Source organism: Nomascus leucogenys, chromosome 1a (genome assembly GCF_006542625.1).
Source record: "Nomascus leucogenys isolate Asia chromosome 1a, Asia_NLE_v1, whole genome shotgun sequence".
NCBI lineage: Eukaryota > Metazoa > Chordata > Mammalia > Primates > Hylobatidae > Nomascus > Nomascus leucogenys.
The window spans coordinates 25,735,026-25,750,223 of record NC_044381.1 but is presented as its reverse complement, the minus strand read 5'-3'; the positions used below and the strand labels follow the sequence as shown (position 1 = coordinate 25,750,223).

The following is a 15,198-nucleotide window of genomic DNA, read 5'->3' as shown; positions in this document are numbered from 1 at the left end:
GAAGGTTCCAGCAAGACAAGTCTCTTCTTTGCTAAAAGATTGGCATTTTTAACTTTGAAACCTCAGGATAATGACTATGAAATTACATCAAATTTGTTGTACATGATTTGAAAGCAATTTTTATATGTAAATTTTTCTTCTTGGAAAAGATATTGATAATTTTCAGAAAAGTAAGAGACAAGGGCAAAAAGGCATTGTGGAATCTCAAAACTTTGATTTAGCACAAGACTTTGGTTTACCAGATGGGTGACCTTGCACAAGACTCCTAACTTCTCCAAGCCTCAGTGTCCTCACCTGTAAAATGGGGGGAAATACTGTAATGTCCATCTCACAGACTGGGAATAAATGAGTTCATTTCATGTACTAAGCACCAACTCTGTGCCATGCTCTGCACCGGACTCTGAGAAAACTAAAATGAGGGAAGCACAGTTCCTGCGCTCAAGAAGCTCTGAGTCTAAGCTGAGGGACAAATATCTAAGAAGTGAATATATAAGATAACGGTCAATAGACACTCTTTGGTCTCCGCCCTTCAGTGTAGTATGTTATCTGATATCCTCTGGTACCTTGATAAAAATTCTTCTTATGTAGTTTTTTCATAAGGAAAAAATGAATTGTTGCTCTTAATATTTCAATTAAAAGAGACCTCTCCAACCCCAGTCACTTCTCCATGCAAACCTGCTCCAGAGGAATGCTGTTGTTGAAAAGGAAGTTGATGCAGCTAGAATGTTGTCAGTTGCAAGTAACAGACACACAACCCTAAGGGACATGAATGATGAAGTTGAATGCATGGCTCACAGAACTGAAATACCTGGGAGTGGGTTCAAACTCTAGGCATGGTTTGATTCAGAGGTTCACTTTGTCCCCAGGGTTTCTCTGAGCTCCACAATCCTTGGTGGGTCAGCTTCAAGCTGGCTTCTTTCCTAGTAACAAATGCCACAGCAGTGCTAGGACACACCCTTCAACTTCATATCAAGCTTCCAAGCAAAAAGCGTAGGATTCACTCTCCAGGACTCACTCTACTGAGATCGCATGTTCATCCAGAACCAATTATTATGGCCAAGGAGATGGATGCTCTAATTGGCTGAGCCTAAATCACGTGCTCTGCCCTCGGTGCTGGAAGGGAAGTCAGTCCTGGGCCACATCTGATGCCCATGCAGAACCCAGGAGTTGTGGAAAGGGATAAGAGGAAAGTTGGAGGCATCGACTGTTCTACCTCGGGAATATGAGATAGTCCCAAGTGTGATTCCTGGTCTGGAGAAGGGACAAGGGGGTGCAGGTGGGGCTCCTGGTCTGTTCTTCACATGCTTCCCTCCTCCTTTTTCTATACCAGCACCACCTTTAGAGAGAGAATTCAACTTCTTTCTTCCTAAGAAACATACCTGTAGAGGCAACCAGTGTGCTCACCCCTTTCTCTACCTGTGAGCATGGAAAGCCACAATTCTTCAGATAGAGACCACGGGCACCACCCCTCCTCAGCCCATTCCCACTCTCACACACTTCACTCCTATGTCTTTCCTGCCTGGCATTTCCAAGTTGCAAATTCCTGCCCATTCTGCAGGACAGGAAATTCCTACCCTTGCTTCTTTCCTTGGTTCCCAACTCCGCTCTCTTTCTTCCAGAATCGGGTAGAAATCTCTAGTCCCTGTAATTCCCCTACCATTCTCTTCATTTGCACTGAGCTTATGCATTTATATTCCCTACTATGACTCCATGGAATCTGAGAAGGGAGGGAAGATAAACACACAGGGTGAGGGGGTCATCTTAAGCTGGAAGTCACTGACCCATGTTTTTCCACGAAAAATAAATCTCCTGCTGAATCCTCTGGTTAGCTTAAATAAGTTCATGTCAGGGATCTAGCAATTAGTGTTTTTACAGCCCCTGCCACATGAGGGATGCTTTCGAGGAGATGACCAGGTGGTGGAGGGACTGAAGCTGTGACTAGAGACAGGAGAAGTTGCTGAGGATGTGTGGAGTGAGGAGAGGAGATAAGGAGGGAGTGGGGTTTACATGTAGCACTTACTGCTTGTGTGAATTGGGGTACATCACTTTCCCTCTATAAGCCTCAGCTTCCCTCTCTGTATTTCATCAGGCTTTTTACAATCACTTGGGTTACAAGCAGCAGAAACTAATGCTAAGGAAGAAGTTGTGTTGAAGCAGCAAGTATATATGAAGACATCAGTGTGGCAGGGACGTTGGCAACCTCGAAAATGCAGCCCCACAGAAAAAACTTCACATTCAAGAAAACACTTGTACACTGTGATGGCCACATGAAACATGACTATTGGCCACCTTCAGCCTCCAGGCCTCCAGTCTGCAACATCCCTCTACAGGAAAGAGCCCAGGTTCCATGCCTGCTGCCAATGCCCTGTTTGACCAGGGGTATTCAAACTCCAGGCTAGATGCCCAATTCTGGACAATGGGGAAGGACTAAAGAGCAGGGCCTTAGGTGATAATGACTTGTCTGGTTCTTGCCCAAGTCTGCAGCCCCCAGCACTGGGCCCAGGACAGAGGCAGCCTCATGGGGTGCCCCAAATCAGGACCCTTTGCTTAAGGTAAGAGGTGACTCAGGGATATTTAAGTCTCAGCCCATCCAAGACTATGCAGCTCATGGATGTCTGATCCCATAGATGGCACCAACTGGGTCATGAACTCCATTGGAAGGTGAGGGTAGGGAAGGGGGCAGGAACCCACTCTTCTAAGTAGGCAGTTAGTCACCAGCTGAAATCTCACAAGCATCCACAGCCTCTCCCTCAGCCCCAAAACCAGTAAGTGGCCACCTTGCCCAGCAACTTCTCCATTTACAGCATTCCAGTGCATCACCACTACCTTCTCGCCACCGTGAACACTTAGCTCAGACCTTGCCTCCCTACCAGTGTGGTTGTCCATTAGCTGTGTGTGATTGCCAAGGGTAGAGACTGTGTTCCGGTCGTTTCTCAGTCCCCAGCACTGGGCCTGGCCCACAGTAGATGCATGGTAAGTGCTTTGGGTTGCTGACTAACCATTAAAAACCATATTTACCCTTCTGGGAATAACTTGACGTGGATCAGGAGACCTGGGCTCAACCACTGGCATCAGGCTGGCCCTCTCCTCTCTGGTCTCAGTTTACCTTTTTTTTTTTTTCCTTTTTGGACATAGAGTCTTGCTCTGTCGCTCAGGCTGTAGTGCAATGATGCAAACTCAGCTCACTGCAACCTCCGCCTGCTGGCTGTAATGTAGAGAATGGATGGGAGGGGCAAGAACCTTAACGGCCCCGCCTCAACCTCCCGGGGAAGCTGGGATTACAGGTGCCCACCACCATGCCCAGCTTTTTGTATTTTTAGTAAAGACAGGGTTTCACCATGTTAGCCAGGCTGGTCTCAAACTCCTGACCTTAGGTGATCCACCTGCCTCGGCTTCCCAGAGTGCTGGGATTACAGGTGTGAGCCACCACACCCAGCCCAGTTTCCCCATCTCTATAGCAGGGAGAGGAGCTGATTTCTAAAGGACCTTCTGGTTCCTCTGACGTCCTCTGCGATCAGCGGCTCTGCTTTGTGACTCTGGAAAAATAGCTGCAATTTTGGCTGCGGTTGAAAGGGGTACACCCACAGATGGGTAGAAATGGGGCTTCACACTCAGGAGACGCACTGGCACAGCCTTAGGCTCCCACATTGAGGGTGGCAGGCACTAGGGGGAGGTTAGGGAACCTGGAGTGATCAAGCAGTATTAAGGTTGGGAGCACTTGTGAGCAGCAGAAACAGGAGACTGGAGTCGGACACCCAGCTGTGCATCTCCTCCAACCTACCACTAGGTGACTGAAGCTAGTCTCTTCATCGGAGCCAACCCCCTTAAGTTGAGCGAGCGATGAGGAGTGTCTTTGGATCAGGTTTTGAACCTGGAGGTACTAATAAAACAGGAGGCCACTTTCTAGGCCCTGAGATGATGTCACCATCATGAGGCAGGCAGAGGGGGTGGGATCAGTATGGTAGCCCCCTTCCTTACAGCCCCCACCTCCAGTGCAAAAGGTGCTGCCACTTCTAAGCCCGACTCCCCCCGACCCTCTGCTATCAGATTGAAGCAAGAAACCCAGACTAGACAAAAGCCATTTCAGAGTAAAGCTTTATGTCAAATTCTGTAAATGTGTATAGAGTGGCCTGTAGTCACCTGTGCTGGAGGCCTTGTCTGTGCAGATGCCTAGGCTCAGCACTTGCTGTAAATGGCCATGCTGCCCCGCTCCTGAAACTCTTCCTTGCTGACCCAGAGCTGTTGGAAGGCCTGCAGGGAGGCCAGGATGGAGCCGCCGGTCCACACGGAGGTCTTCCTCTCGGGAGCGGCAGCCACTGCAGGGCTGTCCCCCGGGCAGAGGAGGCTCAGCTCCCTCTGGAAGCGCTCAGGGAAGCCATCCAGCATGGTGCAGCCGCCACACAGCAGCACGTTGGCGGCCATCTCCTCCTTGAAGCCCGTGCCCTGGCAGCGGCCCAGGCAGGCGGCCGTGAGCTCCGGGAGGCCCGGCTGGGTGCTGCCCGCCAGGGAGGGCTGGAAGAGCATCTCAGAGCAGCGGAAGCGCTCCTGGCCAATGGTGATGAGTTTGCCGTCCGGGAGCTCGTAGTCCACGCGCAGCTCCTCCGGGACCAGGCCCAGCTCCTCCTCGGGCAGGAAGGCCGCGTAGCAGCACTTCTTCTTGATGTGCTCTATGATGTGCAGGTGGTCGTCCGTGAATTCGTGGCCCGCCTCGTTGAGCAGCTGCATCAGGTAGTTGGTGAGGTCACCCCCAGCGTAGTCGGCGCGGCTGGTCAGGCCCGGCAGCACGTCGCCCTCGGAGATGGGCACCACGTGCGAGACGCCGTGCCCGCTCTCCACCACCAGCCCCGAGGTCTTGCCGTAGGAGTAGATGGACAGCAACGACTGGGACGTCACGTGCATGGCTGGGATGCCGAAGGTCTCAAACATGAGCTCCGCGTACTTCTCCCGGTTGCTGCTGGGGCTGAGCGGAGGGTCGGAGACCAGCACAGCGTGCTCCTCGGGGAGGATCTTCATGGCCGTGCGGAAGATGTACTCCCAGATGTCCTGCACGCAGTCCCAGTCCACCACGATGCCGTGCTTCAGCGGGTTCACCAGCTTGAGAGGCGCCTCCGTGTTGAGCAGCTCATGGCCCACTAAGGTCCCCTTGCGGATGTCGCCAGCGTCGGCCGCCTCAGGGCAGCGTTTGCCTACGGTGGAGGAGATGAAGTAGGTGGGCCTCGGCTCTCCCGCGTAGCCGCACTTGCAGTATTGGGAGCCCAGGTCGATGATGATCGCCTTGATCTTGCGCACCTTCCTGGGCTTCATCTTGAGCTGAGTGGCTGCACCTGTGTCCTGGAGGCCGGCGTCAGGGCCGGGCCGTGTTCCTGCCTCTCCAGGGTCACCCTGAGCCGTGCCCAGGGGCATGGGGCTGTTCCTTGTCGCCATCTGCCTCCCTTGCTCCCCTTCTCACATCCACAGCCTAGAGCTCCCTGGGGAGAAATGAGATTCCCCACCTCCAGCAGTGCCATGACAACCACCCGGGATTGTGATGTCACTTGGGGCTGGTCCATTCAGGCAGCGGGGGTGGGGGGGGGGGCCTGGCTTTGGCCGGCTCTTGGTGTGTCACCCCCATCTCTCTAACTCAAGTTTGCTCCAGGACAGAGCAGGTGGCCGGCAGTTTTAGAAATCCAAGCACACTGGGGTCTCAGAGGTTTCTGCTCAGCCCCCTTGCATTTCCATGCCTAACCTGTTCACTACTGGACACCTTTCCTCTTCCGCTTCTTGGTGGAGAGGGCCTGTTTGAACCCCTCCAGTAAGGGAGGCACTGTACCAGGTACTTCACTTGGGTTGTTCTGCAGGTAAGCAGAGCTGAGGAAATGAGGCTCAGAATTCTAAGGACTTGCCCAAGAGCAAACAGCACTTGGGGTGTTTGTACCTTAACCCAAATTCATCAAACTCCAATGCACCAGGCCTCCTTAACGGCCCCAAGAGTTCTTTCCTCCCTTCATTCCACATTTACTGGAGTATGTAGTAGGTCTTACCTAGTGCAGCCTGCCAGTGATAGATGATAAAAACTCAGGCCACCAGCAGTGCCCAGTCTAGACAAGAAAATGGAATGGGTGCCGATGGGTTTGCAAGAAGAAGTCTACTTGGAGAACTCATTTGAGACAAGCAGTCAGAAGGTGCTCCAGAGAGGAGGTGATGCTTAAGTTGAATCCTGGAAGAGGTGTAGGTATTTGTCAAGTAGTTAAGAGGAGGGGAAGACGTCCCAGGCAGAGAGCACAGCTTGAGCAAAGGCTCAGATGGAGGCACGGTGAAGAACTTCCCGCAGTGAAAGTGTTTGGAAAAACAGATGAAGCTAGAGAAGTCACAGAGCCAAATAGAAAGGGCATCAGGCCGGGCGCGGCGGCTCACGCCTGTAATCCCAGCACTTTGGGAGGCCAAGGCGGGCGGATCACGACGTCAGGAGATCGAGACCATCCTGGCTAACACGGTGAAACCCCGTCTCTACTAAAAATACAAAAAAAATAGCCGTGTGAGGTGGCAGGCGCCTGTAGCCCCAGCTAAGTGGGAGGCTGAGGCAGGAGAATGGCGTGAACCCCGGGGGGTGGAGCCTGCAGTGAGCCGAGATCGTGCCACTGCACTCCAGCCTGGATGAAAGAGCGAGACTCCTTCTCAAAAAAAGAAAAAAGAAAGGGCATCAAATGCCAAGAGTAGGTTTAGACTAAATTGAGGTGAGCCAGGGAACCTATGAAGACTTTAAGCAGGGGAATGATCAGATTTGCCCTCTAGAAAAATGTTAGAAAGGGCCGGGTGCGGTGGCTCACCCCTGTAATCCAACCAGCACTTTGGGAGGCCGAGGCAGGTGGATCACGAGGTCAGGAGTTCAAGACCAGCCTAGCCAAGATGGTGAAACCCCATCTCTACTAAAAATACAAAATTTAGCCAGGCATGGTGGCGGGCGCCTGTAATCCCAGCTACTTGGGAGGCTGAGGCAGAGAATTGCTTGAACCCAGGAGGCAGAGGTTGCAGTGAGCTGAGATCGCACCACTGCACTCCAGCCTGGGAGACAGAGTGAGACTCCAGCTCGAAAAAAAAAAAAAAAAAGAAAGAAAAAAGAAAAGAAAAATGTTAAAAAGATCTGCATTTGGCTATAATGTAGAGAATGGATGGGAGGGGCAAGACTAGAAGCTGAGACCCAAAACGAGGCCATCGGAGAAATTCTGATAAGACTTGAAGGTGGCCTGACCTGGGGCTGTGAGAGTGTGGAAGAGAGGAAGAGCCTGGTTCTAGAGAAATTTAGAAAGTAGAGTAGAATCCAATCTCTTGTTTCCCCAACCATCCCTCACTTTAATCCAAGCTCTTACTCTGACATTTGAGGCCTTCCCTCATGGGCTCCTGTGATGCGGGATGTGAGGCAGAGGGAAGGATGAATCGCTTACCTGTACCCGAGCAAAGAAAGACGGCTTGTCATCCAGAAAGGACAAATTCACTAGAGTGCCAGAGGGACCTGCAACTTAAGCTGCCCCTTCCCACTCCGAAAATCAAAAAGGCAGATTAGGGCTTTGGTGGTAAAAAGTCAAGAGAAAAAGGAGAAGAGCAGCAACTGAGCCTGAGGAAGTTTTCTGGGAGAATTAAGATGAGCAGAGGTGCCTGAGGAATTGATTAGGCAACATGCATGGGGGAAAAAAGAGTTAAGAAATACTGCCATGGAGCGTGTAAGAATGCTAATGAGGAACGCGTGGGGATTTTTGTTTGCTGAATTTTGTTTGTTTGTTTTTGAGACAGAGTTTCGCTCTTTCGCCCAGGCTGGAGTGCAGTGGCACGATCTCGGCTCATTGCAACCTCCGCCTTCCGGGTTCAAGCGATTCTCCTGCCTCAGCCTCCCAAGTAGCTGGGATTACAGGTGCCTGCCACCATGCCTGGCTAATTTTTGTATTTTTAGTAGAGACAGGGTTTCACCATGTTGGCCAGGCTGGTGTTGAACACCTGATCTCGTGATCCACCTGCCTCGACCTCCCAAAGTGCTGGGATTACAGGTGTGAGCCACCACGCCCAGCTCACTGAATTGTTTCTTGGAACATGGCAGCATTCAACTATATTATTTGGGTAACAACTTTCTGAGGGTTACAATTATGAACATCATGACCCAGAAATGCCCTGTGGTGGGATCATGAAATCACAGAAGCTGAGGATTGGACCCTTTAGTTCCCTCTAGAACATCCCATCCAGTTGTCTGACATGGACAGCTCACCCCATTTTGGCCAGCCATGAGTGATAAACGTTTCGTCACACTGGATTGGCATCTGTACCTCTCTGAAGCCATTAATTGGTCTTGGGTCTACTCTTGAAGTTCGACAGGGCAAGTGAATTCTTCCATAACAACTCTTAGGCTATTTAAAGGCAGTGCTCATGGACTGCTGGAGCCTACTTTTTGTCCATTCCTTACGGAAAGGCAGTAAAGAGCAGAGGGAAGACTGAGGAACTGGAATCTGAAGATCTGGGTTCAAACATAGATTTGTTATTTATAATCTGTATGACTTTGTGTAAACTACTTGAAATGTTGTTTGAATGTGATCACCATTTTGCTGGGTTCCCTTGTCAACTTGAACCCTACTCACAGCCTCCAGGTCTCTGCCTTGAGCTGCTAAGTGGATGATGGTGCCCCCCTCCCCCACACACACATGTTTGGGGCCTGCTGACTTAGAGATGCCCAAAGGCCACCAGGCTGTGGGACACTGTGCTGGAGCACATGGAAGGGGAAGCATCCGGATCCACATTTGCGTGCTCAGTAGCATATCTCCCCCTGAAGACGGGTCCTCTCCCTTCCACCTCGGGGAAATGGACACAGTCTTGGGACCTGGGTGTCCACACTGGGATCTGAGCTGTGAGAAAGCAGCTCAAAGTGCCTGTTTGGCGAGGATCTTCTTTGTTGGGAGCTCCCGACTCAGGGGTTCTCCAGCATATTCAAGAGTTGGAAAGGCTGTGGTGGGCTCCAGTAATTTTTAAGAAAAACTCCAGGTGATTCATGAGAAGAAACACCATGCTGGATTTTCTTTTTTTCCCTCCCATAGCTGCTAAAATTCCAGAGGCCTGGCCCACCTCTCCTCCAAAGGTCAGGGGTGGGCAGTGTCCCAAAAATTGAAGCCAGGAGCCAGGATGCACCTCGGTGAGAAGTGTGTTCTTTAATCTCACCTTTCCATGTTCTCTCCCTCCACTATAGAAGAAGATCCCAGGGTTGCGTTTGAAAAGGGGTCATCCCATGGTTTTTTTTGGTCTTGAGCCAGAGGACTAAAAGTAGGTGCGATCCCATTAGAAACTGTGGCCCAACATATTTTGAGCAATATAGGGTGCCTCTGCCTAGAGGGACCTCACTAGGGACCCCAGAGAGCCCACACAGACCTTAGCTGGTGACAATTATGGGGGGTTGTGTGCTAGGCAGTGGAGGTTTGGGGCACGGTGTCAACAGTCTCTGCATTCTTCCATTATTACCACTAACCATGTGATGACCCATAGAGGGAGAGAAGAGGCACAGAGGGTAAGAGGAAGCTTAGGGGAAACAGGGTTTTTATTAGGAGCACCCAACATGTGCAACTCAGAGGTGAAGTAAAAGGAGGGCAAGTGTTTCATTGGCTTTTGCTCAGAGAATGTGAGGGAAATCCCTATGCTCAAGGACCTTACAGACTAGATAGAGTAACTGCCTTACACTAAAGCATCACCTCTTCCACACACAAATGCAGAAAGGGCGATGACAGATGATAGATGGGCAAGCCTGGGCAGCCCAGGAAGAGCAAATGAGTCAGAGCATGTCAGGCTTGGAGTGTATTAGCAAAGAGGGAGGCACTGAACAGGTGAAAGGGTCCTCAAAAAAGTGTCCACATCTTAATTCCTGGGGCCTCTGACGATATTAACTTTCATGCCAAAAGGGATTCTGTGGATGTGATTAAATGAAGGAATCTGAGATGGGGAGAGTATCCTGTATGGCCTGGGTGGGGCCAATGTAATCACAAGGGTCTTCATATGGGGGATACAGGAGGGTCAAGGGCAGAGAAACAGATGTGACAATGATAGCTGTAGTCGGAGAGTCCCTCTTCCGAGATGGAGGAAGGGACTATGAGCCAAGGAACACAGGTGGCCTCTAGGAGCTGGAGAAGGCAAGAGGAAGTATTGTCTCCTACACCTCCAGAAGGAATACAGCCCTGAAAGAACCTTAATTGTAGCCCACTAAGAAGAATTACGAACTTCTGACCTCCAAAATAGTAAGATAATAACTGTGAGTTGCTTTAAGCCACTAAATCCATGGTAATTTGTTACAGCAGAAACAGGAAGCTAATACAGGCTCTTCTAGGAGTCCAGGTTAGTGAAAAGGCACCAAGCAGCTATAGATTTCTCAAAATTCAAGTAGGGTTTGGGAAGAAAAAAATGGAGGGTTTTAAATTACATATGCCTTTGGTTACCATATACAGCACTTTTGAAATAAAGTCAAACAATCTGAGTTGCCCATGCAAATCCCTGAACAGCAGAGGCAATTAAACTGTTTTTCAGGCAGCCAGGCATCGAAAGTACTTTCATATTTTTCCTTTAAAATTCCATGCCATTTATCTCATCCACTAATCAATGAAGCAAGAAACTGAGATTTTTGTCCTTGGGATGACACCTTGCTGCCCCCATCAGATAGTCACAAATCTCATGAGACTGGACTTGGTCCCTTTCTTCTCTCATACCCAACAAGGAACTGAGAGCAGCCCTCATAGCCTCTCTAAAGGAGAAAGCCCATTATTGTGGTGACTGCCTCTTTATGAAGGGCTGCAATCAGGTTCAAGGTGTGGCATAACACAAGGTTGGATTCTGCCCTGAGTGTGGCAGGCATCCACACCAGTGTGTCCAGCTTCAGAAATGGCATGCAAGATGGTGGCCAAGCAGCCTAAGAGATGCACGCTAGGTCCCATCAAGCTGTGTCCCAGCACATCCTGGGGAGGAAGCCACAGTCGGGAGAGCTTGTTTACTCCCGGTTGGATATCCTTGGGTGAGCTATGCACCTACGAGCCTCAATGTTGTCAGTGGGATTTTGTAGGGTCTAATTTCACTGTCTAGCCAATGACCCTGATGAAGGCACAGTAAGTGTACACATGTATATCCAAAAATAATTCCCCTTAAGGTTGTTCTAAGTGTCACCCTTAGTGCCCTTCACATAGTCACCATAGCAGCAAAGGATCCCGCTAACATCTAAATCAGGTGGCGTCAGTGCTCTGCGCCAAATCCTCTGGTGCTTTCTGACCTTACCCACGATCCTCGCATTGGCCAATGAGGCCTACCGTGAGCTGCTCGCCTTCTCCCACCCCATCTCATCTACTTTTCGTTACTCCTTCCATGCCAGCCACACTTTTCTTCCTGCTCCTCCTCTAACTCGAGAGGTCGGCAAACTTTTTAAGGGCCAGTCAATATTTACTTTCTTTCAGCTTTTTGGGCAATACAGTCTTCAATGCCATGACTCAGCTCTACCGTTGTACTGCAAAGGCAGTCATGGACAGTACGTACCTGAATGAGCACGGCTGTATTCCTATCCAACAAGCCGGGGACTGGATTGGACTGCAGCCTGCTGACCCCGATCTAACTCTTCAGTCACACATCTGCCTCCAGTCCTCTGCACCTGCTGCTCCCCTGACATACACGTGGCTCCCTCCCTCACCTCCGGCAGGTCTTCATTCAAATGTCACCCTCTCAGGAAGCCCTGCCCAGGCCACACTAGCACTGCCACCCTGCTTTTGCTCTTAAGGCTCATTTTGGTTACTGTCTGTCACCCCCATCCCCCACCAACTAGAATAAGATATTTTGTCTGTTTTTTTCACCAACGAATTCCCAGCTGCCTTGTATATAGCAGATACTCAAGAAATATTAATTAATTGAATAAATCAGTCTTGTTACAAAATTTAGGAAAAGGGGAGCCATTTGAAAAACAATATCCCAAATGTACCCTGACACAGAATAAGGGTTTGCAATATCTAGAAAGCCCAGGTCACCAGATTACATCATAATTAGTGATGTCATTGTTGGGAAAATTCTCAGGGTATCCTCTGATGTAGGCCTTTCAGGCCTTGAATCCAGTGGAATTGAGAACTTTCTAAGAGTGGTGCGGCCCTTGACAACATGTGGGCTCCACCCGCAGCAATCATGGGGGATGGGCCCGCCAAGAAGGTGGGTAACCAGGCCCCCCTGCAGACACAGACCCTCCAGACTGCCTCTTTAAGGGATGGCCCAGCGAAGCGGGCCATGTGGGTCCGCCATAGGAGTTCAGAGCCACAAGAACCTACTAAATCAAAGGCAGCCAAGGAGAGGCCCAAGCAGGAGGTGACCAAAGCAGTGGTCGTGGACCTGGGCACTGGCTACTGTAAATGTGGCTTTGCCGGCCTGCCAAGACCCACCCACAAGATCTCAACAACGGTGGGCAAGCCCTACATGGAGACCGCCAAGACTGGGGATAATCGCAAGGAGACATTCGTGGGGCAGGAACTCAACAACACAAACGTTCATCTCAAGCTGGTTAACCCTCTGCGACATGGCATCATCGTGGACTGGGATACAGTGCAGGATATCTGGGAATATCTCTTCCGACAAGAGATGAAGATCGCCCCAGAGGAGCATGCGGTCTTGGTTTCAGACCCGCCCTTGAGCCCACACACCAACAGAGAGAAATACGCTGAAATGCTCTTTGAAGCCTTCAACACCCCTGCGATGCACATCGCCTACCAGTCACGCCTGTCCATGTACTCCTACGGAAGGACCTCCGGCCTGGTGGTGGAGGTGGGCCACGGCGTGTCCTACGTGGTCCCCATCTACGAGGGTTATCCTTTGCCCAGCATCACCGGAAGGCTGGACTACGCGGGCTCTGACCTGACAGCCTACCTGCTGGGCCTGCTGAACGGTGCAGGGAACGAATTCACCCAGGACCAGATGGGCATCGTGGAGGACATCAAGAAGAAATGCTGCTTTGTGGCCCTGGATCCCACTGAGGAGAATAAAGTCCCTCTCAGTGAGCACACGATCCGCTACGTGCTGCCGGATGGGAAGGAGATTCAGCTGTCTCAGGAACGGTTCCTCTGCTCGGAGATGTTCTTCAAGCCATCTCTCATCAAGTCCATGCAGCTGGGCCTCCACACCCAGACCGTGTCCTGCCTTAACAAGTGTGACATCGCCCTCAAACGGGACCTCATGGGGAACATCCTGCTCTGCGGGGGCAGCACGCTGCTCAGTGGCTTCCCTAACCGTCTGCAGAAGGAGCTAAGCAACATGTGTCCCAATGACACCCCGCAAGTAAACGTGCTGCCTGAGAGAGACAGTGCCGTGTGGACCGGTGGCTCCATCCTGGCCTCACTTCAGGGTTTCCAACCACTGTGGGTCCACCGCTTTGAGTACGAGGAACACGGGCCTTTCTTCCTCTACAGGAGGTGCTTCTGAATGGCAGTGAGGATGGCCACTGCACTGGCAGTGTGTACCCTTGGCGGGGTGAGCGCACTCCTACACACAGGGGGTGGAGCCGGCGCTTATTCCTGTAGCATTAAACACCCCTCATATGCCCCTCCACAGTGTGTTTCTCTACTTCCTGACTTCATAAGAACAACTTCACACACGCAGCATCTGCCTTAAAATATACATTTCCCCAAACAAAAGTAGGAGTAGGGGGAAGATGAACAAAATAGGACATGCATTGTATGTGGATTGCTTAAACATTCACTTGCTCTAAAATTATGCTTCCCCTTATTTTGTGCATTCCCCGCTTTAGGAACTACTTTATGGTTAAACTCTGCTTGGAAGGGGGAGTGCAATGAAGATTAGAGGGTAAATGCTGTAGGGGCATATAAGCAGTTCCCTTTCCATAAATGCCAATAGGACGTATGCTGTAACAGTGCAATCTCCCACAAAGCATCAGTGTCCATTTCACACTTCATCAGCAACCCTGAGGGACTGGCAAGAGCTGGCAAAGCTGTCTGAGCCCTGCTTTAACAGAGTTTCTTTTAGTTCCAACAGTCATTTATGTCTCGGTACCAGTTCTTACTAAGCCATCATGGCAACTGGCTGCTGAAGCCTAGCATATTACAAGCAAGGCATATGTATGTGCCTCAAAGGGCAACTCTTCAGAGAACAAGTGCTATACAGATTTCCCTTGTTAAAAACCGAAGTAAGATTGATCTTGGGTTATCAGCAGAGAGGTTAGGGATTGAAGTCACAGTTATTCTCTAGACACTTCAAGTAGTAGCTGCCCATCTCCCAGCAGACCGGATTCTCCATCAGCCTATAACACACACAGTTGGAGTCTGGGGTGTGCTGAGGATAGAGGCTGCTGGTTCTGGGGCTGATGGTATGGGTCTGTGGGAGGTTGCCCTATGTGGGTCATTCTAACCCAACTGGGGAGCCCAAAGGTACACAGAGACCCTCAGTAGCCAGGGAAGCTCTTCCAGGGCCCAGCGAGCTCTATGGTGTTCCTGCAGGGGGAGTTTGCAATATGAGCACTTTAAATTAGAGATTCTTTAGAACAGCCTCCAATACATTCTCTGTCTTGTCTTTAAAGTTCAGAATCTGAACACTAGTTGGTGCACAAAACAGAGGATGGAACATGGGCTCTGGCCTCTGGTTTGAAACACTATTTTGCTACCACCTGAGTTTGTTTGCTTGCCTGCAAAACTGAGTATAAATGCCTACCTCACACAGCTCATTTAAAAACAGCGAAAAGTATCTGAATACTAGTATCTAGACTCCTGGGGGTCCTCACAATAGCTAGCTAGTATCTTTAGGTTTCTACCTCTTATGCAGAAGGCCAAAAGTCTCTTACTATAGTCCTTAGCCACACAGGCACTCAAAGGCAGGCATTCTGCATTTAGAGGAGAGCTGGCAACCTCCACCATCTCCAGGGAGAAGCCCTCCAGAGCTGCCCTCACAGGTTCCAGGCTTGCCTAGACAGTCTTGAAAGGCCTAAAGTGCCTGACCCTGGATCCAGGTCTGGTGAATAAGAATATCTGGCTGGCACCAGCAGAGAGAGAGCCACAGAGGGGCATGTGAGGTTCCCATGGTTCAGCACGGATGACTAAGCCTTATGCTGGACTGTCAAGGAATCAGGAGTTGGGGACACTGACCTGAGAGAGAGGGACATCTTTACCTCAGTTTCTGCCCAAACCACTCTAGTGTCAACCCATGATCATTCACTGATGCGCAAGTTGCAGTTTG

General features: G+C 50.4%; 2 protein-coding genes across 2 annotated transcripts; one reads left to right on the top strand and one right to left on the bottom strand.

Moving 5' to 3' along the window:
* Positions 1–4,078: 4,078 nt before the first annotated feature.
* On the bottom strand, positions 4,079–5,520 carry ACTL7B (actin like 7B). Its single transcript, XM_003260329.4, has one exon. The coding sequence runs from the start codon at positions 5,422–5,424 to the stop codon at positions 4,177–4,179; it is 1,248 nt and encodes a 415-aa protein (XP_003260377.1). The 5' UTR covers positions 5,425–5,520; the 3' UTR covers positions 4,079–4,176.
* Positions 5,521–12,037: 6,517 nt separating this feature from the next.
* ACTL7A (actin like 7A) lies at positions 12,038–13,558 on the top strand. The gene has a single exon (XM_003260330.4). The coding sequence runs from the start codon at positions 12,127–12,129 to the stop codon at positions 13,432–13,434; it is 1,308 nt and encodes a 435-aa protein (XP_003260378.1). The 5' UTR covers positions 12,038–12,126; the 3' UTR covers positions 13,435–13,558.
* The last annotated feature ends 1,640 nt before the right edge of the window (positions 13,559–15,198 follow it).